Source organism: Strix aluco, chromosome 3 (genome assembly GCF_031877795.1).
Source record: "Strix aluco isolate bStrAlu1 chromosome 3, bStrAlu1.hap1, whole genome shotgun sequence".
Lineage (NCBI taxonomy): Eukaryota > Metazoa > Chordata > Aves > Strigiformes > Strigidae > Strix > Strix aluco.
In genome coordinates, this window is record NC_133933.1 from 131070521 (window position 1) to 131096457 (window position 25937).

At 49.2% G+C, this 25937-nt stretch overlaps 2 protein-coding genes across 3 annotated transcripts in view; one reads left to right on the forward strand and one right to left on the reverse strand.

Annotated features, from left to right (window-relative positions):
• The window catches only part of ELP3 (elongator acetyltransferase complex subunit 3), a 97732-nt gene extending 94586 nt beyond the window's left edge, over positions 1-3146 (forward strand). For both annotated transcript variants that reach the window (XM_074820321.1, XM_074820322.1), the window contains one exon: positions 654-3146. Coding sequence is in view for 1 of the 2 variants with exons in the window: in XM_074820322.1 (XP_074676423.1) it covers positions 654-730 (77 nt within the window). In the remaining variant the exon portion in view is untranslated. The remainder of the gene's footprint in view (positions 1-653) is intronic.
• A 10953-nt stretch (positions 3147-14099) lies between these two features.
• On the reverse strand, positions 14100-22120 carry LOC141921508 (serine/threonine-protein kinase PDIK1L-like). Its single transcript, XM_074820329.1, has 4 exons — positions 21163-22120; positions 19902-20118; positions 17665-17917; positions 14100-14862 (listed from the first exon to the last, which is right to left on the reverse strand). Exons 1-3 carry the CDS (start codon positions 21706-21708, stop codon positions 17682-17684), a joined length of 999 nt encoding a protein of 332 aa, XP_074676430.1. The 5' UTR covers positions 21709-22120; the 3' UTR covers positions 14100-14862; positions 17665-17681.
• Between the last annotated feature and the right edge of the window lie 3817 nt (positions 22121-25937).

Consider the following 25937-nt stretch of genomic DNA (forward strand, 5'->3'; position numbering starts at 1 on the left):
TGTCCTGCTGCAGGATGCTGCATGAAAGGCGGCCTCAGTCGGTGGGGCTGGGCTCGCCCTGAGCTGCAGGGTCTCATTAAGGGAGGAAGGAGAGGGAAGAGGCTGTTTGAGAACCGAGGTGTTCGGAGCTGGCCTTTTCAACGAGGAAATTGGATTGCGGCTGCGGAGCCCACTTGTCTGCCTGAAGTGGAGCTGAGCTCATTTCTAGGAGCGACTGGACAGAGTTTGTGGGGTTTTAGAGCCCTTCAGTTCCTGGTAATGGTGCCTGCAGCTGGGCCGCCTCCTCTCAAGAGCCCGTCTTTGGGTTTTGTTGTATCTGGTGTACTCTGAACTCTTGACTCACGTTTCACTGTTGTTCCTGTGCTGATTCCTCTCTCCCTCACAGCTCACAGCCTTTCTCCAGACAAAGGATGGGGTGCATGATTCAGGGCAGATAGAACAGCGGTGTTCCCCCCCCACAATCAGTCCAGGTGCTAATGAGTAAACACCCCCATCCAGCGCGGCAGCCAGGGAGGCCCAGTGCCAGCTTTTCGGAGAGGCCAAGCTCCTTTCAGCACCATCCCTCTGTGGAAGCGACTTTCCTCTCCAGCCCTGGCTTCTCCAACTCCTTTGTCATCACACCGAATTAAAGCTTTTTGTTGTTCTTCTCACAGGTGTCGGCACAAGGAACTACTACAGGAAGATCGGCTACGAGCTGGAAGGGCCTTACATGGTGAAAAGGCTGGACTGATGCTGCGGGAGGCCCTCACCCCCCCAGCTGCTGGGAGGAGACAAGACTCATCCTGGGAAAAAAGCTCAAGGTGACAGACGTCAGCTAAAAACCAAAGCCTGCCAACTGCGAAGGACTTGCTTATGCCAGAGCCCCCGGCAACAAGTCGGGCATCTCCTCTGGGGAGAGCAGTTCTGAGATCTGCCCGTGGCCCCAGGAGAGGCTGGGGACGTTTCACACGTCTCGGTTCCTGCCAGATCCCCGGTGGGGGGCTCTGACGCGTTGCAGTAGAGGACCGAAGCGCAGGTGAACCCAAAGCTCTGAATTTGGGGACCCTATTGAACAGCCAAGTGGGCAGAACATCTGTTATTTCTATGATGCTGTCAGCGGGCTTTTAATGTTTCTGCATTGAAATTGTGAGGGTTATTCTGCCACATGAATCAACTCTTTCTTTGTGTGAATTTATTTATGCTGGGCTTGGCTGCTTTCTGTCCATCCCAGGCGATGCTGTTTCATCCTTTTGCAGTAGGAGACCATGAGGATTGAGAGCCGTTACCTTGCTGGTGGTGGAATTGAGATTAAAACTTAAACTGACTCTCTACGGTGACACACAGCCATGGAGTAACAGGTTAGGAGGGAGCTCTGTAGTCCAACCCGGCTCAAAGCCAGGTCCAGTTAGATCAGGATGGCGATTGAATATCTCCAAGGGTGGAAATATTCAGGGGATGCGGATGGACAGTCCGCAGCGTCTAGGTCCCTGTTGCAGTATTTGACTGCCCGTACATTAAAAAAGTTTTTCCTGATCTCTGGTTGGACTTTACAGTGTTTCAGCTTGTCCCTGTTGCCTCTTGGCCTGTCCCTGTGCACCTCTGGGAGAATTCTGCTTCCAGTCTCTGAGTTTCTCCTTTCACATCGTGTACTCCAGTGCTGTAACCATCCTCATGGCCTCTGCTTCAGCTTTAGTCTGTTTCCAGCCCCAGCTCTGCCATTTCTCCATTGATTTGAGCATGAGGAAGCCCCATGGCAGCAGACTCAGAGGCCTTGGCCAGGTGACGGTGGACAACCGCCACGTCCCCCCCTTATCCACGCTGCCGTCACCCTATCACAGCCCGCAGTCGGGCAACTGCCCTGGAGCTCCTCAGATCCTCCTCCTTGTCCTCCCTGGAGCCGGGTGTGATGATTGCCTTTTCCAGGCATCGGGAATTCTGTCAGGCATGATAGAATTAAAGCTTCTTTTTACAAACGGAGCAAGGAGTATCAGCACTAGCATGGCCAGCAGGGACAGGGAAGGGATCTTACCCCTGGACTCGGCACGGGTGAGGCTGCCCCTCGATGAGTGGGTTCAGTTTTGGGCTCCTCACTCCAAAAAGGCCATTGAATGACTTGAGCGTGTCCAGAGAAGGGCAACGGAGCTGGTGCAGGGTCTGGAGCACAGGTGTGATGGGGAGCGGCTGAGGGAACTGGGGGGGTTTAGTCTGGAGAAGAGGAGGCTGAGGGGAGACCTCATGGCCCTCTGCAACTGCCTGAAAGGAGGGTGCAGAGAGGGGGGATGAGCCTCTTGAGCCAAGGAACCAGCGCCAGGACAAGAGGGAATGGCCTCAAGCTGCGCCAGGGCAGGGTCAGACTGGCTCTTAGGAAGGATTTCTTTGCAGAAGGGGTTGTTGGGCGTTGGAATGGGCTGCCCAGGGCAGGGGGGGAGTCCCCATCCCTGGAGGGGTTGAAGAGTCGGGTTGACCCAGCGCTGAGGGATCTGGTGGAGTTGGGAACGGTCAGGGTGAGGTTCATGGTGGGGCTGGAGGAGCTTCAAGGGCTTTTCCAACCCAGATGATTCTGTGGGATTGTGAGGTGGGATGGCAGAGTGACGCTGTGACCCTGGGTGAAGAGCTAAGGACCCTTCTCACCTCTCCCTGGCCCCTTGGCAGGGTGGGGACGGCCCAGGACCCGCGGGGTGGGTACATGTCCTTTGATGTCGGCGATTGAGGGTTTTCAGAAGCAGCATGCCTGGTGCTGCCCGCTTGACTTCACAAAATCTGAAGGGAGCAGCTGGAGCTCTGACCTCCTCCGCTTCATTTTTTTTATAGCATTTCAATCAAAAATAGGGTTGAAAGCTGGCATAGCGGCTTGTAGAGAAGTTGACATTTCGGATGTTGCTCTAATAAATGACTCTGTCAGGAGCCTTCTGGAAACTTCGCCAATAACGAGCACTCGGCCACACGTGATTAACTGGGAGGAGGAGCAGCTCGGGGAGGAAGGCTTTCGCAGCGCCACGCAGATTCTGCCACCCTGATCTATTGCTGCTCCCGAGCGGCGACTTGCGGGGTCAGCGGCCAGAGCCACGCCGGCCTCTGCTGACGCACGAGCAGCGCAGAAAAAGCATGTCCTGGCTGGAGAGACCCGAAATACCTGGCAATAAAGTGTTTTTATGATTGAAGGTAAACGCCGGTGTCCTGTGTTTTGAGGGCTGGGGAGTGAAAAACCACAGAGCAGCTTGTTGGTACCAAAACCCTGAGTGTGTCTGAGCCTCGTGCCCTGGCCGGAGGGTTTGGTTTAAAGATGGGAAATGGAGGCTGTTGCTTCTTGATTTGTTGAACTGGTTTGTTTTATCCTCCAAGGCGCCGGTAAAGGGGGCCACGTTGAGCTTCTGACACGTAAAAGCAGAGGAGATGGAAAGGGATGCATTGAGAGGGGATGCAATTTCTGTGCAGAATCCTTAAAATTTTCCGTAAAATTCGTTCTTCTGGTACCACTGACATAATTATGAATCACTCTGACGCTTTCAGCTCTGACAGCCCAGTTTTTTTTCAGGTACTGGCCAGTAAAGCTCACCGCTTCCCTGCGTCTGAAAGCGTAGCCCTCTGGCAAATCTAGGAAATATCGAATACGTTTGTTTTGGTTTTTAAGGCCAAAATGCATTTTGAGTTTCCTAGCAGCTTTATTGGGAAATAAAGCAATTTTTTTTGGGGGGGGGGGGGTGTCCTTATTTCTAGCTTCCCGTTTGTGTGTTCTTTCCGGGGTGATTTCATGCTGCACTGGCTCGGCTTCTGTGAAACTCTCCAGGCTTGTCTGCACAGGCTGGGCTCTGTTTTGAAGTGTGATGTATTGATTTGTCCCTTTGATATGACCGCAGCCAAATGAATAGCTGGTTTGTACTCCTCTCCAAGCCATTGCTTCCGCCGGGGACAGGGAGTTCCTCCAACGCCTGTTCCTTGGCGTAGGGCCTGTCTGTGGCTGCTCCATGCCCCGTTGGGCTTTGGGATGGGGTCAGAGGGGCTCCTGGGGACCTGCCAGGGCAACAAGACTCACTGGGACAGGCTGGGATGGCCCAGGAGCTGCGATGGTTTGAGGGATAGTCCTGGGGTGGGAGCCTGAGCTGCAGCTTCTCACTCTTCAGGTCCAAGTTTAAAACTACAGCGGTGTGTGTCAGTCGCCTACAGAGAGCTGGGGAAGGGCCACGTCAGCAGGTGGGTGTGGATTTTCTGCAGGTTTTAGCGTGGCTCCTGGGGTCTGCAGTTGGCTGGAGGGAAGTTGGGGTAAGATCATTTCACACCACACTGCAGTGCGGCAGCCGGGAGGGAAAAGCTAAACCATGCCTCCCTTGAAGGCTGTTCTGAAAGGGTTCAGGCTTTCTTGATGTACACGAACAGCAACAAAGCCACAAAGTCTGACAAAATTTCGGCCATCTTTAGCTGAAAAAAAATGGGAGGCCCAAGGGAAAGAGGAGACGCCCCTGGGAGAAAAAGGGCTGCGCAGTTCCCTCCCCTGGTGACGCTTGAAGCTTCGTGGCCACTTCTTGAGCCGGACTTTGTTAACACAGCGTGGCCCCAGGAATCCAAATAACAAACTGGGAAGCCCTGAGGGATCCTGATGCGGCAAGTTGCCAGGCCTTGGGGGATGGTGCTGTGACTGCACAGACAGCAGCTCCTTGTAGAGGATTGTACACGACAGACATCGTCACAGTCTCTGCCCTGTGTCATTAATGCTGCTTGCAACAACTGTGAGTCCTGGTGCTGGCACTCCACGTGGCAAACCTCTTCTGCAAGCCCTGCCAGGAAATAAATCAAGGCTTTGGCCTGGTTTTGGTGTGGTTTCCCCCCCCCCCCTCACGCACACCTAAAAGTTCACACTTCTGGCTGAAGATGAGCAGAGGGCCTCACCCTGGGTGTGCGGGGAGGAAGAAGCCTTGCTGAGCACCAAAAACTTTTATTATGAAATTGTCAGCTATGGTTTAGTTTGGCTAAAACGTGTTGGCTTTTTTGTGGGCTCAGTGGCAGGGTCCTTATAGCCACTCAGCCACACCACGGGCTCAGCTATAACATATTTTTTTTCAATATTTGGAAAGTTTGGGTTATTAGGGTAGGGGTTGGAGTGTTTTGCTCCCTGAAAACAGCATCCCTTTGAGTACAGGTACGCCATCTTACAGAGCTGTCGTGTAATTCACTACAAAAGAAATCCAGAAGTGGTTGCGCTTCGCTGCAGCCCTGAATTGTTCTGCAGTTTGAGGTCGGGTCAATGCAGACGTCGTTGCCTTCAGGGGTCAAGCCTGGCATCTTTTACGCGAGACTCGGTGGGAGAGTGTAGTGAAGCCTCCTGGATGAAAAACAAAAAAAACAAACTTAAAAAAAAAAGCACAAAAAACCCCACCCCCTGATTTGTATTGACAAGCTGCAGCAGCTCCTCCTTCTTCTCCCTTCATGATGGAAATGAGGTCAATTAAGCAGACAAGGGCTTATGCAACTGTTCAAAAGATGAACAAACTCAAGAAAATATAATTTGCCTGTAAAACCCAACAGACCAAGGGCTGTGGCTGATCCGGCGCCTGTGGAAATGAAACCTGGGGCTGGGAAGGCCCCAGGTTTCCTCACTTGGGGTTGGAATGGTGCCAAGGGAGGATTCGGGCCACAGCCTCAGCCAGGTAAAGGGGGTTTGAGGCAGGGGGTTGTGCTCCCCTGCCTGCACCCAGCTCCTTCGCAGCCCAGGAGGAAAATAAACGAGCAGGCATGGAGAAAAGCAAGTCATTAATGGAAGCTGCTGTCCCCTTTCATGAGCAAACAGTGGTGACCAGCTTAAACTCCTCTGAAGAAGAAAAAAGGTGAGTCATGCTCATTTCTGCATTAATTTCAGCTTGTTGCGTTTCTCCTGCACTTTTCGGGACGCTGATGCTCTCTGCCTGCCCTCAAAGGTGGCACGTGGGTGCCAGGGAGCTCAGGTGCAGCTCGAGCAGCAATAACCTGCTTGGGGCAGGAGCACCAGGGCTTGTGCCCTGATTTTGTTGCTGTAACCTTGTGCTTTCTGATGGGAAAAGAAGCTCTGCCAGCTCCAATATTTCTCTTGCTTCTACCTATATGCCTTTTCCTCATTGTTTTAAAATTATCTTCTCCCCCTGCCTTGGTAGTGCTGGACCAACTACCTCCAGCATCGCTCCACTAATGGCTCCAGAGCTGGAGGGATTAGTAAAGTGCCTCCAGAGCTGGTTTTTGCTTCCCCACAGCCACGGGAAGAAGCCCAGAAGCCCGGCTTTGCCCAGGAAGGCCTTGCTGAGGACATGGGACTGCTGCGATCTGCTGCTGCTTGGGCCTGGGGAGCTGTTACCTCCTGCTTTCCGTGGCATCCAGCGTTGGAGCAGCGGGTGGGTGCTGCAGGAGGGACCAGAGCTGCTCCCCGGGGTCATGCAGGCATCCGGGCGGGTCCTCCCAGCACAGGCTCCACCTCTGAAAAAGCAAAGAGCAGGTAAAGAGCACCGTGAGCCTGCTGCTGGCAGAGACTCTCACCCTCCAGCTGTAAGCAAGCTCTAAAATAGCAGCACAAAGACAGGGACATGAGGAAACAGCCTCAAGTTGCACCAAGGAAGGTTTAGGTTGGATATTGGGAAAAATTCTTCCCCCAAAGGGTTGTCAAGCATTGGAACAGGCTGCCCAGGGCAGTGGTGGAGTCACCATCCCTGGAGGTATTTAACAGACGTGTAGATGTGGTGCTTAGGGACAGGGTTTAGTGGTGGACTTGGCAGCGTGAGGTTAACGGTTGGACTCGATCTTAAAGGTCTTTTCAAGCCTAGATGATGCCATGCCTATGTTTTTCAGCACATCTGCCCTCTCTGCTTTGCTGCTCGGCCTGAGTTTGGAGGACCTGACAGGCATCACCCTACTTTTATAGCTCTGCAGAAAAAAAAAAAAAAAAAAATAGATCAGTCACAGCACCTGCACAACCCCCCGTCCCATATCAGCAAGAAAAACACAACCTGAGCTGGTTGCCACGCTGACCACAGCTGCCTGTTGTTCTTCTTCCTGGTGAATACCGGGGCCTCGCTGCCTGTAGCGTTGCAGGCAGAGGTGGTTCCTGCCCCTCGAAGCTCCACTGGGTGAATGTGCAGCCCCAAGTGAGTGAGATGAACGAGGCGAACACAGTGATTCAAGAGCCTTTTTAGGGAAAAAAAAAAAAAAAAAAGCAGCTGTTGCTGGGAGCCATGGGATCTGACATGCCGATGGCTTTTGGCAGAGCACCGGTGCTGAATGACTCCGGCCAGTAACTCCTGCGAGGTGGAAGAACTGGCTCCAAGAGAAGGATGTCTGACTGCAGCCTACAGCAGCAGGAAACTGGAAATTTAAGAGCAGCTGGGAGATATCTCAAAAACCTGAGGTGGTCAAGCCCAAGATGGCCAAGGTGAGGCCCCACCGTTACAGGAACTGAGCTGTAAAATGAGAGGACACCAAGATGGACGTGGTGAAGTACGATCTGAGTGGCTCAGCTGCTCTGCTGTCATTAATGTTAAGGGTAATTTTTACATCCAGTAGACCCCTCTACATTTGAAAGGGTTGAATTTAGCAGAATAGATGCTGCTCAGTTTGGGGAAAATAAAAGAAAATCTGTTTACAGATCCTAGTTCGGCACATCCTGCATCTGGCTGCAAACTCTAAGCCACAATTAGCTGCATTGGTTTCTGAGACCCCAGCAGCTCTATTCAGTACAGAAAAAGTGAACTGGGAAAAAAACCAAAGAGAAATAGAGAAAAAATATAAGGCAATTAACCCAGAAATACCTAACGACCCTGGGCAGCCTCTCTGGGGAGGCCAGGTACTACCAGTGGCGCAGGGTGGTGGGGATCTGACCTGCTCTCAAGAATTGATCCCCTTCTGCCAGCTCGGATTTTGGGTTTTTTTCTTCTCTCGCATCCTTCGTGTGGCAGCAGCAGGGGCTGCCTCCTGCCTTCAGTGCAATAAGCAGTCACACCAGGGGCTCGGGGAATCTGCAGCAAATCTGTAAGAAAAGGAGAAAATTAAATCAAGAGAAACAGGAGCCAGAAAGGAGCCTGATTTTTAAAAAACACAGCAGTCACGATCCGGCTGCGCTCATCGGCTTTGTTTAATAAGAATAAGGAGTTGGTAGTTTGGAAAAAACAAAGTCAAGGTAAAACAGCACCGCTCAGGCCTCAGGTAAGCAGCAGCACGAAATCTTTGGGCTCATCTCAAGTCCTTTTCCAACTGGGAAAGAAGTGGTTTGGCATCGATTTATTGACATCTCTGCCTGCTGCCCCTCTCTGTCCCTTCCCTGTCTCAGCCGGCCAGCGCAGGGGAGCCAACGGCTCTGCGGGAGCTCGTGCCCAGAGTCCCCCTGCGAAGGCCACCAGGTCCTGCCCTGACTCACAGCTCTGGTGCTTTTAAACTCTTGTGGCAACACACTTGGCCTTGTATTTTTTTCATCCGTCTTTCAGTTTGTTTATAATGGTGGGAAAAAGCCAAACGTGGTGGTTTCAGCCTCAATGTTTTCGTGTAAGCAAAAGGCTGAGACTACTCGGTCACAAACTGACAGCTAAATTCATTCAGCACACGTCTTTGGCAGAAGTTGGTGTTGTTTTAATGCAAAAGGTTAAAAAAACCCCTAAACTCTTAAGTCAATGTGTACAAATTCCTCTGTAGATACCTGTTTTCCTTGCTGCTTCCTCCCAAAGTTACGCACATCTAGTTTTGGTCCAAATCCAGCTGAGAGCCTGATGAAAATTAAATACAAGCTTTGTTCTGGCCCTGTGTACAAGCAGCTGATGTTCTTGCGCACTAGATCTAGGTCCAAGCCTTACATATAGACTGTATAAGCCTCACAGATCCATATTTTCATTCCTGGAAGGTCCCGAGGCATCCCGCAGCCCTTTCAGGTCACTTCCCAGGAAGCCAGTGGTGAAACAAGCTCAGTAACTGCTCTGGGACACGCGTCCCTCATGCAGGAACATCCTTAGGAGACCCTTCCCCCTCCTCTACTGCTGGGATTTCAAACTCCCACATCATGGCACGTATCAGGGCAGTTCTATAAATTTATTTCCCGTTAGTATAGTTTCATTAATTAAACCCTGATGCCTCTATTTGCTTAGGAACCAACTCTCCCAGAAGGTTTGCTGGGATTAGGGGAGCTGGAGGTAGCAGGGCAGTAAAACCAAGGGTCTTGGTCCCGGCACTGTGGGACCCACATCATGGCTCAGTGCAGCTTGCAAGAGTTTAAAAACCACTTTCTCTAAAACTTAAACCCCAAACTTTCTGGGGAAGCTGCAGGAGGGCAAGTGTTGATGAGTTTTGGGTTTTATCTCCCTGGTGTACCTCAGCAGGTGGCGGGACGGTGGCTTCCACCATCCCTCTCACCCATCCTCCTGAGAAACCTGGCTGCTTTGCACTCCGGGCCTTTGAATAACGCCAGTAGACTGCACACTGTTTCCATTTTAAAACAATTTAATCTAAATCCTCGGATCCTGCAGCTCTTTGAGAATAAAGGAAAGCTAAGTAAGCTTAAAAGGGAGCAAAGCGCTCCTTCCACCTTCAAAAAGCCTCAGCAAAATCCATTAAGAGCGTACGAATAATCTTGAGAGAACAGGGACTGACAGATTGAACGGCACGAGCTCGTTACCTTCTCAAACCCTCTCTCTGTGATGGTCCCTCTACATTTTGCCCGCAAGAGTACCTGGGCTGAGCTCTGCAAACAGAATGCAGATAAAACGTTAGTGGTTTACGTGGAAACAGCCGCCTTTGGTGGGGGAAGGCAGCGGCCATTTAACAGAACAAAGGAGCAACGTGTTCAGTTTAGGGTGAGAGAGGAGGAACAGCGACTGCAACCTGAGCGCTCCAGTGCTGAAGGTTTGAATTAGGAAATAGTCTGTGTCCAGCTCCTATGGATTAAGCTGCAGGTTTCCCTGTTCTCCTTATTTTGCAAAACTATTTGTCTAGATTCAGTCAGTCCACAAGTGACGCCAGTTCACTTCTGCACCCACACAAGTCAATAACTTTGTTCTTACCTCTCCAGCCGTGAAGAAATTAAATTCCTCCTCTGCACCTTTCACAAGGAGAATGTCCCCAGCTGATTGATCAGGAGCACCACCACAGTGGCCTGCAGCTTTCACTGAAACCAACCACAGAATCATCTGGGTTGGAAAAGCCCTTGAAGCTCCTCCAGTCCAACCATGAACCTCACACTGACCGTTCCCAACTCCACCAGATCCCTCAGCGCTGGGTCAACCCGACTCTTCAACCCCTCCAGGGATGGGGACTCCCCCCCTGCCCTGGGCAGCCCATTCCAACGCCCAACAACCCCTTCTGCAAAGAAATCCTTCCTAAGAGCCAGTCTGACCCTGCCCTGGCGCAGCTTGAGGCCATTCCCTCTTGTCCTGGTGCTTGTTCCTTGGCTCAAGAGACTCATCCCCCCTCTCTGCACCCTCCTTTCAGGCAGTTGGAGAGGGCCATGAGGTCTCCCCTCAGCCTCCTCTTCTCCAGACTAAACCCCCCCAGTTCCCTCAGCCGCTCCCCATCAGACCTGTGCTCCAGACCCTGCACCAGCTCCGTTGCCCTTCTCTGGACACGCTCGAGTCATTCAATGGCCTTTTTGGAGTGAGGGGCCCAAAACTGAACCCACTCATCGAGGGGCGGCCTCACCAGTGCTGAGCCCAGGGATCAGATCCCTTCCCTGTCCCTGCTGGCCACGCTAGTGCTGATACAAGCCAGGATGCCATTGGCCTTCTTGGCCACCTGGACACACTGCTGGCTCCTGTTCAGCCGGCCGGCAATCAACCCCCCCCAGGTCCCTCTCTGACTGGCAGCTCTCCAGAAAGCCATACCTCCCATCCCTCCTCCTTCCCAAGCCTCAAGAGCAGGTTGGCAAATCTTTCCTTATCTCGTGCCGAGCCCCCGCTGCGATGAGACGCTTTATCCAACCGGCTCCCCTGTCCCCCCCCTTGGAACGCTCTGCACCTCCAGCCACCCCTTCGGCATGTTGGTTGCCTGCAGATAACTGCTTGGTGACAGGCAGCTGGTGCACCCTCATTAGTCTTCATGATTAACAGACCTGTGAATTTATTTAGTTCCAAAAACCCCTTCCCAGCAGCTGTAAGACTACCAGCTACAATGATGTGTTTAAGAGACATAGGAAAAAAAAAAAAAAAAAAAGATGTGCGATGTGCTGGGATTGATGATTAATGGAGGATTCTGCTAATGAATGATTCAGAGGCAATGCTTAATTTTAGAGAAAAATAAAATAGTATTGACTGACTTGATCCTGACTGGGGACAGCAGCAAGTATTTAATTTTTCCCCAGCTAAATTCAGCCCCTAGCTATCTTGCATCTCTGTGAGGGATGTTATTTGTCCCACTGAAAGAAAATTAGCTAGTCTGAAGCATCCTTAATCCAAACCAATCCATTTAAGTGCCTGCCTCAATGGACAACTCCAGCATTTAGAGAGGCCACTCTAACAAACCGCTCCGATGCACATGAGGTTCATTGTAGGGGAGAGAATAAAAATGGAGAACTTACAGATTTTTTTCCCCCACCAAAGCAGAACAAAGCTTCACCTCCGCTATCAGTTTGCTTGAAATGCAAAGCTGAATCACAGATCCACGTTCCTCTCTGTTCTTTTTTTCTTCAAGAGAGATAATGACCGTAGATTTACAAAAAAAAAAATAAATGAAAATGGGGTGGTAGATCTTTAGTCACCGCTGCCTGTGGTCTGACCTAGGGAAAAATCAACAGTGTCAAAGCCCCGCGAGCCAGGCAGTGAGCTGAGGCACCCGCTTGCGGCCCTGTCACCCCACGACGTGCTTGATGGCACCGTTCTCTTCCTAAAACGTGAAATCACATAAAGAGCTATCACAGCACCATCAAACATCTTCCTCCAGCCACCAAAAGCAGCAGTTTCACCCAAACCCAGCTACTTCACCATGACCAGAGCGGTGGGCAGCAATGTTTAGGGTTCAGCGGTTGATGGTGGGAAGGGAGGACAGCAGCGTCACCAGGAGCTGGAAGAAAAACTCTCTACAAACACAGCGAACAGTTTAGGAACCCCCTGAACCAGAGGTTGCTCTAAACCACTGTTCCCAGATTTATTTTCCACAACTTGGTGTGATTTAAGCCCATCTGCTGTCACCAGGGAGCTCAGCAATGTGCTGTCTGCTGGGAAACCTGCACCGCCCCTGGGCACCCCCTTAGTTCTCGTAGCACGAGGGGGGGAAACGTCCATTCCATGAAGAAGAGTTTTTCTCCATAACATACGTAATTTAACAAATGCCCCATCCCCCCCATTCCCAAGTTGTAGGTTTTTGACAAACTTATCTTTTTCTTTTTTTTGCTCAGCTATATTATTATTAATGAGCTGCACACAGCTTTTGGAACAAAATACCATGGATTCATGCACTCTCCCATTTTATTCTGTTCCTTTCTCAGCTACAGACGTTACATTTACCCTTTTAGATCACTTTTGAATATCGAGCTTGTTTTCAGAGAGCTCCCCACCGCCCCTTTCCCTAAGAAGCAGTCACTTAAATTAGAGGCTGTCATTGCCTGTGTTCATTTACCAATTCACTAGGTGTTAGACTTACGAACTTGTGGTACCTTAAAAAAAAAAAAAAAGTGTCACATGATTCTAAAGAGATTCTCAGCATTACCACCACACTTTTTAATGCATTAGTAAAAAACCACAGCGTTTTATTAATTTATAAAGTACAGAGTTCCAAGTGATTAAAGCATATGTACAGACTAGCTAAAAATATCTAGCAGCTGTGAGGATACTCGCCTAGCATGGCAAAACAAGGAAGAAAATAAGTAAACAGCCCTTCTCGTGCCCTGCAACGTTCTCACGTGGTGTGAGGGTGTGCAGCCCTGTCTGTACTCCAGAAAAACGGCCCTGGACTCAACTACAAACAGCCCTGGAAGACCACCAGCATGCTCTGAGGAGAGGTGGCAGAAAGCAGACAACAGAGTAGCGGCAGCTACAGGATTAAAAAGAGAAGGTTGAAGAAATCTTAGTTCAGAAGAGCAGCTCTGCAAAGCAGGAGAGTATTTATAACCGAAAGCTGCGGGAAGGAAAACCCAGCATACAGCCCTAAGTTATGATTCCCCAGAACTCCAGGATGAGTTAAAAACGGAGGCAGCAGCGAGAACTGGGTAAGACGGGTGTAGAGCTGCAGTCAAACCAGACCTGGCTCTGACCAGAAGAGAGAAGCGTGCAACTGTGGCTTTTAAGAACAAAAGACCCAAACCCCCATTTCCAGCTCATTTCCAGTCACCCTAAGATCTGTCTGCACAGAGGTGTGAGGAGCTGAATGAGCTTCAAAGCAACCGTGTCTATCGCTGCTGCACACGCGCGCTGTTGGGCTCTCTAAATTCGAAATTGGATTCTCTAAATTCAAAAGTCAAGTTTAACTATCGCAATTAACTTATTTTTCATACGTTGCCACAACAGCTCTTTTCAGGGACCACTCCTCTCGGTCATCTGTTTATCTGTTGCGGGGACAGAAGCCAATTAATGGTTATTTGTGCAGGACAAATGTATTTTACAGCCTGAAGGAGCAGGTGAGAAAACGTTACGCTCCCCCACGGAAGGTCAGTGGAGCCTCTGGATAAAGTCATGGCAGGAAGAAAGATCCTCTCCATGAATTTAGCTTATGACACACTGCTTGTAAGTCTTTTATACTGCAGCCACAATCCTGATAGAGTAGGACAGGGGGAAGAAATATCTAATCTGTTGCTAACAGAAATAGCTGTATTTCTGTCCTCTGTGTGGCATAGGTGGCACAGAGGGGCTCACCATCTTATCGTTCTTTCAGCAGTTTATTGGTTTCTTACAGAAGGAAGCTGTCCCTGAAGGACACTATTTCACCTCTGCACAACAGAAGAGCGTCGCAGGAACCTCTGCCAGGAGGTCCCAGCTCCTTAAGAAAAGCAAAGATCGGCAATATTTACAGATACATTAAAATATTTTTCCAACAGGGTGCAAATTAGACTCCCCATTTACCTGCCAAGATTCCAGTTCAGTCCTTTTCATTTCCCTTGTAAGAACAGCTGGCACAAGCAGCTAACACAGCAGGAAGCATGATTCCTTAAACTACTTTAAGTGTTAGTGACGCATACGTTCTAATCAAGAGTTGGCATCTTTAACATTCTTTGTATTTATTTTAAGAAAGCATTTTAGTTAATCTAAGCAAGAATATTCAAAAGCTACTGTGAAGAAAATACATTTTTGTTTCTGCTCTAACTTTTCAGAATAGACACTGAACACTTTGCCAGCTCATTCAGCAGACATCACTCAGTTACGTGGCCAAGCAACACAGAGTGAACAATTACACACACACACACACACACACACACACACACAAAAAAAAAACTCTAATTAAACCTCCTAAAGACAGCTTCTGTGCCAAGGACAAGCACCACGGCATTAGCTGTGAGAAGCCAGGGCTGGAAAGGCAGTCAGCACGCAAAGGGCAGAGAAGCCCGTCTCCAGAGGGGTCCTGCATGTTTCTTTGCCGTCCTTCGAAAGGGCAGTCACAGCTCAGCACCAAAAGGACGCGCGAGGGTTGTTTTAAGAAGAGCAAGTTCAGAAACTCCTCTACAAATATGCCCGAGTATGGCTGGACAGTCAAGGTCACCTCAGCCAAGTTTTCACCTATGCTACTCGCTGCCTAAAAGGTGGCAGATATGCAAACCTTCGGTGTTTTTATAAAAATAGATATTTTTTTTGGTAGTTTTCCTCTTAAAGTTACTGTACAAATAAATAAAATTATTGTCCATTTAAATATAACCGTTTGGGGAAAACTGGAAGTCGGCAGCGCTCTTCTGATCAACCCCCTCATTCCAAATGAAGGCAGAGTTGTTTGCCACCTCCAAGGCCTCCAGATCACAGCGGAGCACGATACCTGCAAAGGAAACACACCAAAGTTGCAAAATTAAATACTTCTTGGTGAGAGAGCTGGCCCGTACCACAGGTCCCCGACCCACTGTTCTGCCTCGGGGATATCACCTATGCTGAGGGAAGAGCAGAGGGCAGGTACACAAGCTGGTTTTCCTCAGGAAAAATCCCAGTTCTGAGCAATGTTTAACCTAAGGACTGCCTAAATCACAGGTTATATCTGTATCCTGGTCTTTAAATTCATGAAAGAAAATGCATTTAGATGTTTTTCACACTGTTCTGAGGAGATCTAGCTTTTGGCTGCCCTACGCTGTAGAGTTCATTGCCCTGTGATAACAAAGCATTATGGGAAAAAAAAAAAAGTATCTCCCGTTTGATTCAGACTTGCTTTGGAGAATTTCTTCCGAAGCACCTAGATTTAGCGCTGCGAGAAACCCTTTTCAGCTCCCGTGCTACTCCCAATTTTAGATTAGGAAAGTCAGGTGTGAAATGGGTCTGTTCTCTGGACTGAAGCCTCCACGGGGCGGTGGTTAAGACAACCCCGGTTTAGAGAGGCAAGTTGGTTTTCATTTCAGCCCACACTAAGGCAGCAGCCGACAGCGTTGCCGACAGCATGACACTGTGGAGCGCTGTGCCACAAGTCATTGCTGCAGCAACTCCGATTACGTGCCGAGAGCGAGGAGGTATTCAGCTAGCTTCCCACCGGACAGGAAAATAAAATAAATGAAGAGGATTGAGGCAGACAGGGGTTTTCAGGGATGTGTCCTGGCTGTGCTGGTGTTTTTCTTCCACGCCTAGTCTGCAAACCTATTTACCACCGTGGTTTCATAATGAAAAAAGGAAAGTCAACAGTAGTAAGCCTGACACTGCGCTGCTAAGAGCCTTTTTTCCTCTTTATCCTTGCAAATTCCTCTATAGCAAGCTAACCACTTCAGGGCTGGCCTGCCAACTAGTGGTACTGTTGCTCTTACAGTATGCCAGGCCTCCTGTGTCAGGTGGCAGTCCCCAGAACCGCAGATCCCGCCAGACTAATCGAGTAGTTTTCAGTGATAAAACTAATTTTTCCAAGATAAAAAGAAGCATTGGTCTTGTCCACTGAGATGTCAGTAAAGCATGTGGTGCAGTTCCACACCAGAAAGGATTAGATTAGACGGGAGAAGACTGGGATTAGTAAAAAAGAAGGTGTAAGGCAGATAACCTGTTCCAAGGGAAAACCGAAACAGATAATTTGGAAATGAAGAGGCTGGAGTAGAGTTTTATCAAGATTGGCACTGGCAACGGGCTTGTTTAATTAATGCTTTCACTACCAGCCTTGGCACAATTAGAAGTGTGCCAATGACACAAGGCTGGAGGTATGACAGTTATAAAAAAGGATGAGGAAATATTCAGGGTCATTCACCGTTTCTTCTAACTGACAAGGGCTGAAACTGGGTAATAGAAAACATAAGGTCATGCGTCTGTCAACAGAAGTAACTGCTGTAACCCAGAATGTTACTGATTTGAAGCAACTCAAGTCAAAAAGGGCTTTAGGATACAAAGTAATTATGAGAGGATTAAGTGATATAGATATGAAAGGAGAGATGTGATGTTGGAACACATCAGGAGGAATATTTCCAGAGGAAATAGTAAGTGCTAGTGCTTTCCAAGGGCCTGAAGAGACTCGTCTAGAGTAAGTGCAGAAATTATGGAGGAGCCAACCTTGATGGAACCCACCCACCCACCTTGGACAGGAAGAAACACTGCTGAGGTTACAATTGTTCTCTATAAAATAGTTTCAGAATGGGCAAACACCTGGGAAGGAGAAGAACGTTTTAAGCTAAAGGACAAGTCTGTCGCAAGATCGAGTATTAAACTGATCAGAAATGCCTTTGTGTTGCAAAGGACAACGTCCTCGGCTGTAAGGACAGCCAGATGTTCAGTCTCAGTGACAGTATCAGACACAAAAACCTTTACTGCTGTGATGCAGTTATCAAATAAATTCTAGAATATGAAGCCCACAATAGCAGAAACTCCCTTCTGTATGTTCATTGCTCTGCTGAAAGACATGCAATCAGACAGACCATCTTGAATTTTATGGTGGATGTTCAAACTTCCAGCAAGGCAGATACTAAAAGAGGCCATCAAGAACTCACAAGGATTAGCATCAATTTTTTTTTTCAAACATAAAAACAAGAGTCTCACTGCAGGACTCAGCAAGACCACCAGACTTCCAGTCCAGCCTTTTCCAAGACATTCTTCAAGGCCTTTATGTGTTAAACAGTTCAGGACAGGAGCTCCTCTATCATCTGCTGCACCCAGCTCGGATATGCTCTGAGCATTAACAGTGCTTTAATTAAAAAAAATAAAAACTGTCCTTAATCTGGCAGTTACTATACCTGAATTCCATATTTAAGATGCACACCTACAAATATACAGTAACTTCAGCTTTTATTTAGTTAGCAAATATATTGTAAAAGCAACAGACAAGGGCAGGTAAACGCTGGAGTGATGGCAGAAATCTGCCATCATTTGTGGAAAGAGGTGAGGTTTAGGGTAAAGGATAGGCTGGCCCAAATACAGACAGCACAGCCAATTCCCTGAACAAACACCATTAAGGAGGCAAAAGTGTCTGGCTGAAGTACGTCTAACAAAAAAATTCCTTTTACCAAATGTTTATTCTTCATCTAGTTTGACTGCATCTTTCTATCGCTGAGTTTTCAGAACCGCTACAGGTCACATTTGATTTAGAGGGCTTTGGCCTGGAGGTCAGTAACAGAAAATCCCCTGTAAACTCAGACTAAATAGGGAGTAGCCTGGCAGAGACACTAACCTGAACGTCCTTCATCTCTACGAGACAGAGCGTTGGCGCTTTTTGCCATAGGAGATTTGCCTGATTCGGATTTCCAGCTGGAAAGCATCCAATCTTTCCTTTGGGTTAAAAGCCAACATATCATGCAGGAGCTTGCAGAGATCATCCGGCATGGACTTCTTGTTCTTCAGGGGAATTTGTAATTTCATGTTGGGATTCTCCAACAACGCTTCTCCGAGGGGAATAAGCTCCTTGCCTTGGCAGATGTAAGTTCCTGAACACAGATTAGGAGGAGACACGTTATAGAGGTAGAGGAAAACCTGCACGAAATGCTGTTATGTGCAGTACAGATAGACAATCTGGAAAACAAAACACTGAAAGATTACCGGCAAGATCACTCATTAAGAGGCAACCGCCAAGTCAAATATTGCAAGAAGTTGTTATCAGAAGAGGCTTTTTCTTTCAAACAGTAATCGAGATGTTGCACAAGGCTGTGTGTGTAACCACGCGTGGAACAGAGGCAGCAAGTTTAAGCATGGCACGTTTGTCAGGCAGTTCTATGGGTCATCTGCAGAGAAAAAGGGCTGCTGAGACGAACTGCCTCCATTTTACTCCGTTTCACCCTACCAGGAGACTCGGAAGCTCTAGAAGAGGGAGGGAGACTGTGCTTGGCTGAGGTGACTTGAAAGAGTTAAACACAAAACTTATTTGCTCTGTTAGTCAAACACTTTTCAATTAAAATGACAGCATATGCCATTTACCCTTAGCCAACTTCTCCTCAGCAAGATTAAGGGGGGGAAATGTAAATTTGCTCCTGGTAATCTAAATAATTTCACCGGTTATTGAAAATGATTAACCAGCTTCCAAAACAGACAGTAAAAACAGCTTTGCTCACTCAAGCTGTTCTGCCCCTGCACCAGGCAAAGAATAAATGTTTCAAAGGCAGTGACCTGTCTGTGTATAGAAAAGGTTGGCCTTGCAAACTCCTTATCTCAAGTTGGCGGGTAGCAATTTTAATGAAATCTGTTCATGCTTTGGTCTCAGCTGCAGCCATTTGCTTGTTTCTGTAGGCAGGAACTAAAACATTTGTCAATGTTTGGCATTTTAAAAAAGAAATAAATAATAGAATTAGAACTGAGCCTACTTGGAAGATGAAAAAAAAAAATAATTAAAGGGATAGCGCAATAGCTTCTTAAAGTTCCTCTGCAGAAATTCCTTTTAAGAATTTAAACATTTAAAAGAAAGACAGACAGGTATATTATGATCTCAGAGCCTGGGTAAATGTCTTCAATTATTATGCTAATGCACATGACTGGCATTCTCTCCTCTCGAGATGGATTTTCTACTGCAATATACTTTTCTGAAATCACTTACTATAAAGTATTTCAAGCGTGGGGGATTTGGAGGAAGGAGGAGGCGGGGAGGGAGTGAGAGCGAGCCATCGGACGAGTCATCCCTGCGAGATCTTGCATCTCTAAACTGTGAGGAAACTCAGCCAGATGGCACTGAAGCTTATCTAAACATCCTTTCCCAGTTTATTAGTTGGCTCCTTGGAATATCCTTACAGTGCTCCGAGTGCTCCCATCCCTTGGTTATGCCAAGTCAAGGATACAAGCGAACCCGTAAGCCCAATTCCAGGAAGGTTTTGGATTTAAGACCGTTAAAAGCATTTCTGGGCAAACGGAAGTATACAGATGCTAAATCCTCTATCAAGAGCATAGCTGTAAGACAGATGCCTCACCAACAGCTACGAGTTTTCTTGTCCTCTTACAATTTGTTAGCAACAATAAGGGCCAAATCCATTTTTGAAGAGTGTTCCTTAGGATAAGGAGGGCCTGACAGCAGAGAAGCCAAAAGCATCTTTCCCTTAACCTTTAAATCCTCCAGAGTATTTTTGAAAAATCTGGCAGAAGAAATCATCTTCAAAATAAAATAATGATTTGTAAATATAAAAGGCATTCCCTCTGCCTTAGTGATATGTCTTCAAGACCTGGAAACGCTGCGTGAGAAGCAACCAAATTAGGAGCAATGCATACTGAAGAAAAAGAGGTTTCTTTGCAGTTCTCTTAAAACAAAAACCTAAACCTCGCAAAAACCCTGACTTTGGGTTTCTTTGGGTTGCAAATTCCTAGAAAAAGCCCCATCCAAAGCATATATACCACAGCGTTTGTAACTATGGCTGGGAGAACATCTCTCAGAGGATCCCTATGGATCCAGAACGTCCACTGACAACAGGACAGTGCTGATCTGACCCTCACCGAGCAATTCCTTCTCAGTGTCCCCATCTCGGAAGGTGATCCTCTCGACCATAGCCCAGAAAATGATCCCAAGGGCAAATATGTCAGCCTTCGCCGTGTAGTGCCCTTCCCAAACTTCCGGAGCCATGTAGAAGTTTGACCCGCACGCAGAGGAGAAGCGATGCTGGTTCACATTCCCTTTCCCCTGACACACCTTGCTGAGGCCAAAATCCGCCACCTGCAATGCACAAAGAGAAAAGCAAAATGGGTTATTCACAAACACCAAGTTTCCAAGCATGTTTACAAACAGCGGCTCAGTGAATTCCACCGCAGTGTGGACGCTTCTCGGGTGGCAACCCCGCTGAAACAAATTGCTGGGAATGTCCTGTTAGCTGTCCGTTCCCCAACTCCTTTCCTGTTGTTTGTTCCCCTTCCTAAGATGGGCAAAACAGGTATCTGACCGTTATTTTTCTGCAAAGTTCACTCTGATTACATCTAATGGGGCATAAACATGCCTTGAACAACATCTACGGTAGAAGTGGCTCTTGCTGTTCCACGGCGAGCGCGTGGAATCTCTTGCATTACCATTATTATCCATAGTGATTAAGATGACATTGATTTAAGTGTCCCCTGACGGCTCTACAGGTCGAAGTACAAACACCATTATTGATCTGAACAGTCAAGTCATGAATTATCTGAATGCACAGACCTATTTTTTTTATGTTTAACTACAGGAACTCTTGGGATTGAAAGTTCAGGAGCGAGCTGGCTCCTGGCTTCTCCAGCTCTCTGGAAAGCAGCTGTATAGACTTGCAGTCTGGTGCTGTAAGAAAGGCAGCTGGCCAGTCTTCACTTCAATCAGGGCACCAACATGAGCACCAAGACATTCCCCACATTCCCTGAGCATCAGTACGTGCTTGAGGCAGCAATATTGGAAGCACTAGCTGTTGTAACAGGGCAGCGTGTTCTTTAAGGGAACAGAAAATATTGCTTCATCTTTGACTGATCGTGATCTCTCTGATTATCTAGCGTGCAGAAGTTAGACAGCCCTGAACTGCTCCTCTCAATAGGATAAGCGAGGATGAGTGGATGAAGGATGCTCCAGAAACACCATCGTGACCTCTACTTCCTCCCGAGACTCCTAAAAACAAGCCCACGGCTGATATCAGATGTTCTGAGTACACTTATTATCACAAGATTTACCAAAAGCCCATTCCAGAGCACGTGAGGCATTAAGCACTTAGAGCACATAACTCGTTACAGCAAAGTTTTCTTCCCTTACCTTTACTATGGGACTTCCACGTCTATGAGAAATCAAAATATTGTCGGATTTCAGGTCTCTGTGCACTATCTGGTTTCTGTGCAGGAAAGCCACGGCGCTGCTGAGCTGCCGCATGAAGCTGTTATTCAGCTGAGCGTCCGGGCTGCGAGACAGCAGGTATTCGTTCATGTTGCCGCCGTCACAAAACTCCATCACAAACCACAGAAAACAGGCTGATTTGGGATCCATGCACCTCCGCCCTTTCAGGCAGGTCTCAATGAGCAGCAAATGGCTGTCTGATTTCCTGTAACGGTGACTAATCGGCTGGAAGACTTGGCCGTTCTGCAGGATACACTCCTCCAACTGGATCACGTTTTCATGTTGCCTCTGGATGCTCTGCAGGGCCCAGAACTCTTGCAGAGCCAGCTCTACGTTTTCGGGAACGTTACAATGCATCCTTTTTACAGCTACTTTGCTTCTAGTTTTATTAACGATGGCCTCATAAACCACCCCGTAGCTCCCTCGGCCCACTTCTTGAACGATGCTGTACTTGGCTTCCGTAGCCATCCCACACTTTGGCCCAGCGAACAGCAAATCAGAGGGAAATAGTTGAACTCATGGCAATCGGTCATCACCCTGGAAGAGAAAGGGATAAAAAGCTTAAAACTCTCCCAAACAAAGCAGCTTACCAACGATCGACTGCAAATACTTCCAGCCAGTATCAATTTTAGCAGTATATGATGCAGCTGCATGAGGACCAACAGCTAAAACAGGGTTTTAAGAGGAAGCCTATATCCATGGTAACTTTGAGACATTATCAAGTACGATCCTGACTGCACAGTGGGATACAACCACCTGGGAAGCGACATCGATTTGGCCACAGCGGACGCAGTTTAGTGAGAAAGAAAAAAGAGCTATGTAGACACGTTTCCTAAGCACGGCAGGAAAGGGAAGACAAGACCTCCTGGGTAACAGCTGAACTTGCTTTTACCAGAATTGACTTTTAAAGAAATAAAGTTAGCCAGAAGTGCCAGCCTGGCACTAAATCTTTCCCCTCACTTTCCCCCCTTGTAAATTTACTTATCCATCAACAGCTACATCATGTCCCTGCGCTTCCACTACCAATTTTCTACCAGTCCATGCCCTGATACTCACCCCCTTTCTCCAGCTCACCCTCTTCCAACCCCTTCACAAGCCTTACACCACATTTCCCCTCCACTTCAACCACTGTTTCACTCCCAGGCCCCCCACCCCAGGTCATTCTCCACTGCCCAGTACAGATTCCCGCTGCAATTCTCACAGTCCCTCGTTCACTTCCCCCCCCAGCCCTATCCCCAGATAATCCTGCTCCCTTTTCAGCCTCTCATTTCACCTCTCCCTGTGCCAGTGCTCTTCAACACCAGCCCAAGTTTTGCTCCCAAATAACACATTAATCGTTCTCTGCTTTCATGCCCCACATATTCCTTTCCCAATCCCCTTAACTCTCCCCCCTACTCCCTACCCCGCCTGCTGCTGCCTGCAAAGCCCCCACTTCCCCCCCAAATTCTCCTCCCTTCCCAAACCCTCAGTCTACCTCGCTCAAGCTACCCCCCCTCTTCCCAGGCCACCTCAGCTTCCTTCTCCATCCCCCTCCCTCCTCCAGCTCCATCCCCAAGCTGTGCTCCTTTCCCAAATCTTCCATCTTTTCACCCAGCCCTCCCAACCCTCTCCCCTTCTACTCCCCACTCTCCAGCCCTCATCCCCCCCCACTCCTCTCCAAAGCAGCCCCCACCACAGCCCAAACCTCCACCTGCCTCTAAACCCACTCCCACCACGGGACAACCACACCCCTTTCCCCATCTCCACACACCTCAGCCCCCTTTCCCCCACCCCACTCCCCCCCATCCCCTCAGGCCCAGCTCTTCCCAGCATCCCACCCAAACCCCCTTCCCCACCTCAAACCCCTTCTCTACCCTCCCCGAGCCCCAGCCCCTTCCCCACCTCCACCATCTCCTCAGGCCCAGCTTTTCCCCACTTCTCACCTAAGACCCCTTTCCCACCTCAGGCCCCTCACCCACCTCCCCAGCCCTTCCTTCTCCCCTTCCCCACCTCCTCCATCCCCTCAGGCCCAGTTCTTCCCAGCGCCTGGCCTAAGACCCCTGTCCCCCTCCCCACCATCCCCTCACGCCCAGCTCTTCCCCACTTCTCACCTAAGACCCCTTCCCCACCTCAGGCCCCTCACCCACCTCCCCAGCCCTTCCTTCTCCCCTTCCCCACATCTTCCATCCCCTCAGGCCCAGCTCTTCCCAGAGCCTGGTCTAAGACCCCCGCCCGGCCTAAGACCCTGCCCCGCCAGCCCCTCAGGCTCGGCTTGTCGCCGCTTCCCTCAGCCCCTTTCCCGCCCCCCCCTCACCACCAACGCCCGCTCGCGCCCGGCCCTACAGCCGCTACCGCACTTCCCGCCACAGCCGCGCGGCCCCGCCCACTGGCCGCAGCCAGCCAACCAGAACGAACGAGGAGCGACGGAACCAATCACAAATCAGAAAGGACGGGGCGAGTGGGAGGGGGAAGGGGTGAGGCCTCGGCCGGACCAATCGGCGAACGCTTCGCCATCCTCGGCTCAAAAGGCCCGGGCGGGGAAGTTCTGCGCAAGCGTGGTGGTGGCAGAGCGGGAGAACTACAAGTCCCTGCAGCCTCTGCGACGGGCGCCCGCTAAGGACAAACCTCCGCAAAAAAGCGTCCGTCCGTCCGTTGGTCTGTCTATCCCATTGTCCCGGCGGCGGTCAGCGAGGCGACTGTGCAACACAAAGAAGTGCAGCTGCTTCCCCGCATTCGCCTCCTACCTCTGATTTGGTCCCGACGATTAAAAAAATAAATAAATAAATACAATTTTGGGGAAACTTGTGGCAGATAAACCAGGGGGTACTCAGCCCACTCACTGCTTCCCCCAGATCAGGGTTCCTGGTGCAGCCCCCCAAGACACGGCGGCGTCAAACGCCGCGACAAGAGCGGCAGAGGGATGTACCCCCATCAGAGCTCTTGGGGGGTCACCCCAAACTGTGGGTCCCCCCCTTGTTCTCAAGCCCGGCTCAGGGTTTGGACGGTGCTGAGGAGGAGGAGGAGGAGGAGGAGGAGGAGGGGGACGGGGTTTCACCATGGGCAAGGCTGATTTCCAGCTCATCTCTCTTAATTTTCAGCAAAACGTGCCTTTTCGATCTGGTTTCTTATTTCCCTCTGTGTCGTGGCTGCGAGAGAAAACCGGGTGTGCATGGGTGAGACAGGGCATGGGGGTTTCCCCACCGCACCTGCAGAAATTAATAAAACCAAAGAGTTTTTAATGACCCGATGGAGCCGTTTGCTGATATTTTAATTTATAGAGAGTGACTGGATTGGGTTGCGTGGCTGAGGGGCGAATGTCTCAGCGGGGGGATATCAGACCATCCTGCATTTTGTTCTGGCTCCTGTTTAACTCCGCCTGGCCACGTTTCCAACCTAAAATACAATTTTACAAGGTGCCTTTGGAGTGTGGAGTTGAGCTGCTGGAGACATCTGTGTCCTAAATTAAGCCCTTAACACTGATGGGGCTGGGAAGAAGGACCAGCAAGAGGCAGCTGGGACCATCTTCATCCCAGCAATAAGGGCTGTTGTGGTCCTCCAGTGAGAAAACACTTGGAACAGCCACTCTGGTTGCATTTCCACTAGGAATTACAACCAAATAAACACCCACAGTGGTCCCACACGTCATCCCGGGGGACAGTGATGGGGACCCAGGGGTGGCAGCTGGGTGCTGGCCCTGAGGACCAGAGCATTAATCAGCAAGGCTGGGGATGGTTTTTCCCCCCGGTCAACCTCTGCGTGGCCATCACACACCCTCAATATTAGTTTTAACAACGCTGGTGGATATGAAAAAAAAAACCCACCACAGCATTGGTCTGAACTATTTCCTTGAATTTTAAAAACAAGGAGCCAGATCCAGGGATGCAGTATCACCCCCCTGGGGGCACATCAGCCCCAAATCCTGGCTCCAAATGAAGATGCTGCGAGGAGGATGAGCCTGGTGGGACGTCGGGTACCACCCCATTGCCTTCTCAGACATGTCTGGCTGGAGGGGAGGATTTTAATTGCCTCCGCTGGATTTTTATTCCCTTATTATCACGGCAGCATCCTTCAGCCTCTGCGATGTCCCGCAGCAAGGAGCCCGCAGCTCATCCCTCCTCCTCTCCCCTTTCAGCCACCCATCTGCTTGTTGCGTTCCTGTATTTTATCCTGGAAAACAGTAATTTTCTTTTTAACTTTTCTGCCTGGGCAGGCTTTCCTAGACCTCTAGCACATCTGCCCCGAGCTGCCTCTTTCCCCATGCCTCATTGAGAGGACCACTCATCCTTCCTACCCCTTACCCAGCATCACCCATAAACCTACTCCTGCTATCAGAGAGAATCATTATTTTTACATTTGGATTGAAAAATATATATTTTTTTATTTTTTTTTATAATTAAGCATCAGGAAGACCGGTGGTGCAGTTGGTCTGTCCTTCCTCACCCACCCAGCACCCAGCAGCAGCTCCCCTTCACTCCTGCAAATTCATCGTCCCATGTGTTGGGGTTTTGGGGGGGAATATTTTAATGGAGAAATCTTAATAAAAAAAGGTAAAATAAATCAAAGCCCTGAATGTTAAACATGGGGCCCACTGGGACAGTTTGGACTCTATTAAAAAGCGCTGCACATTCCTCCGGTGACTCAGAGGTTTTATGTGCTAAAGACGACAGTGATGTAGCAGTTTTTCTTTTGCAAAGCACAAAATGCTGGGGTTTGGGGGT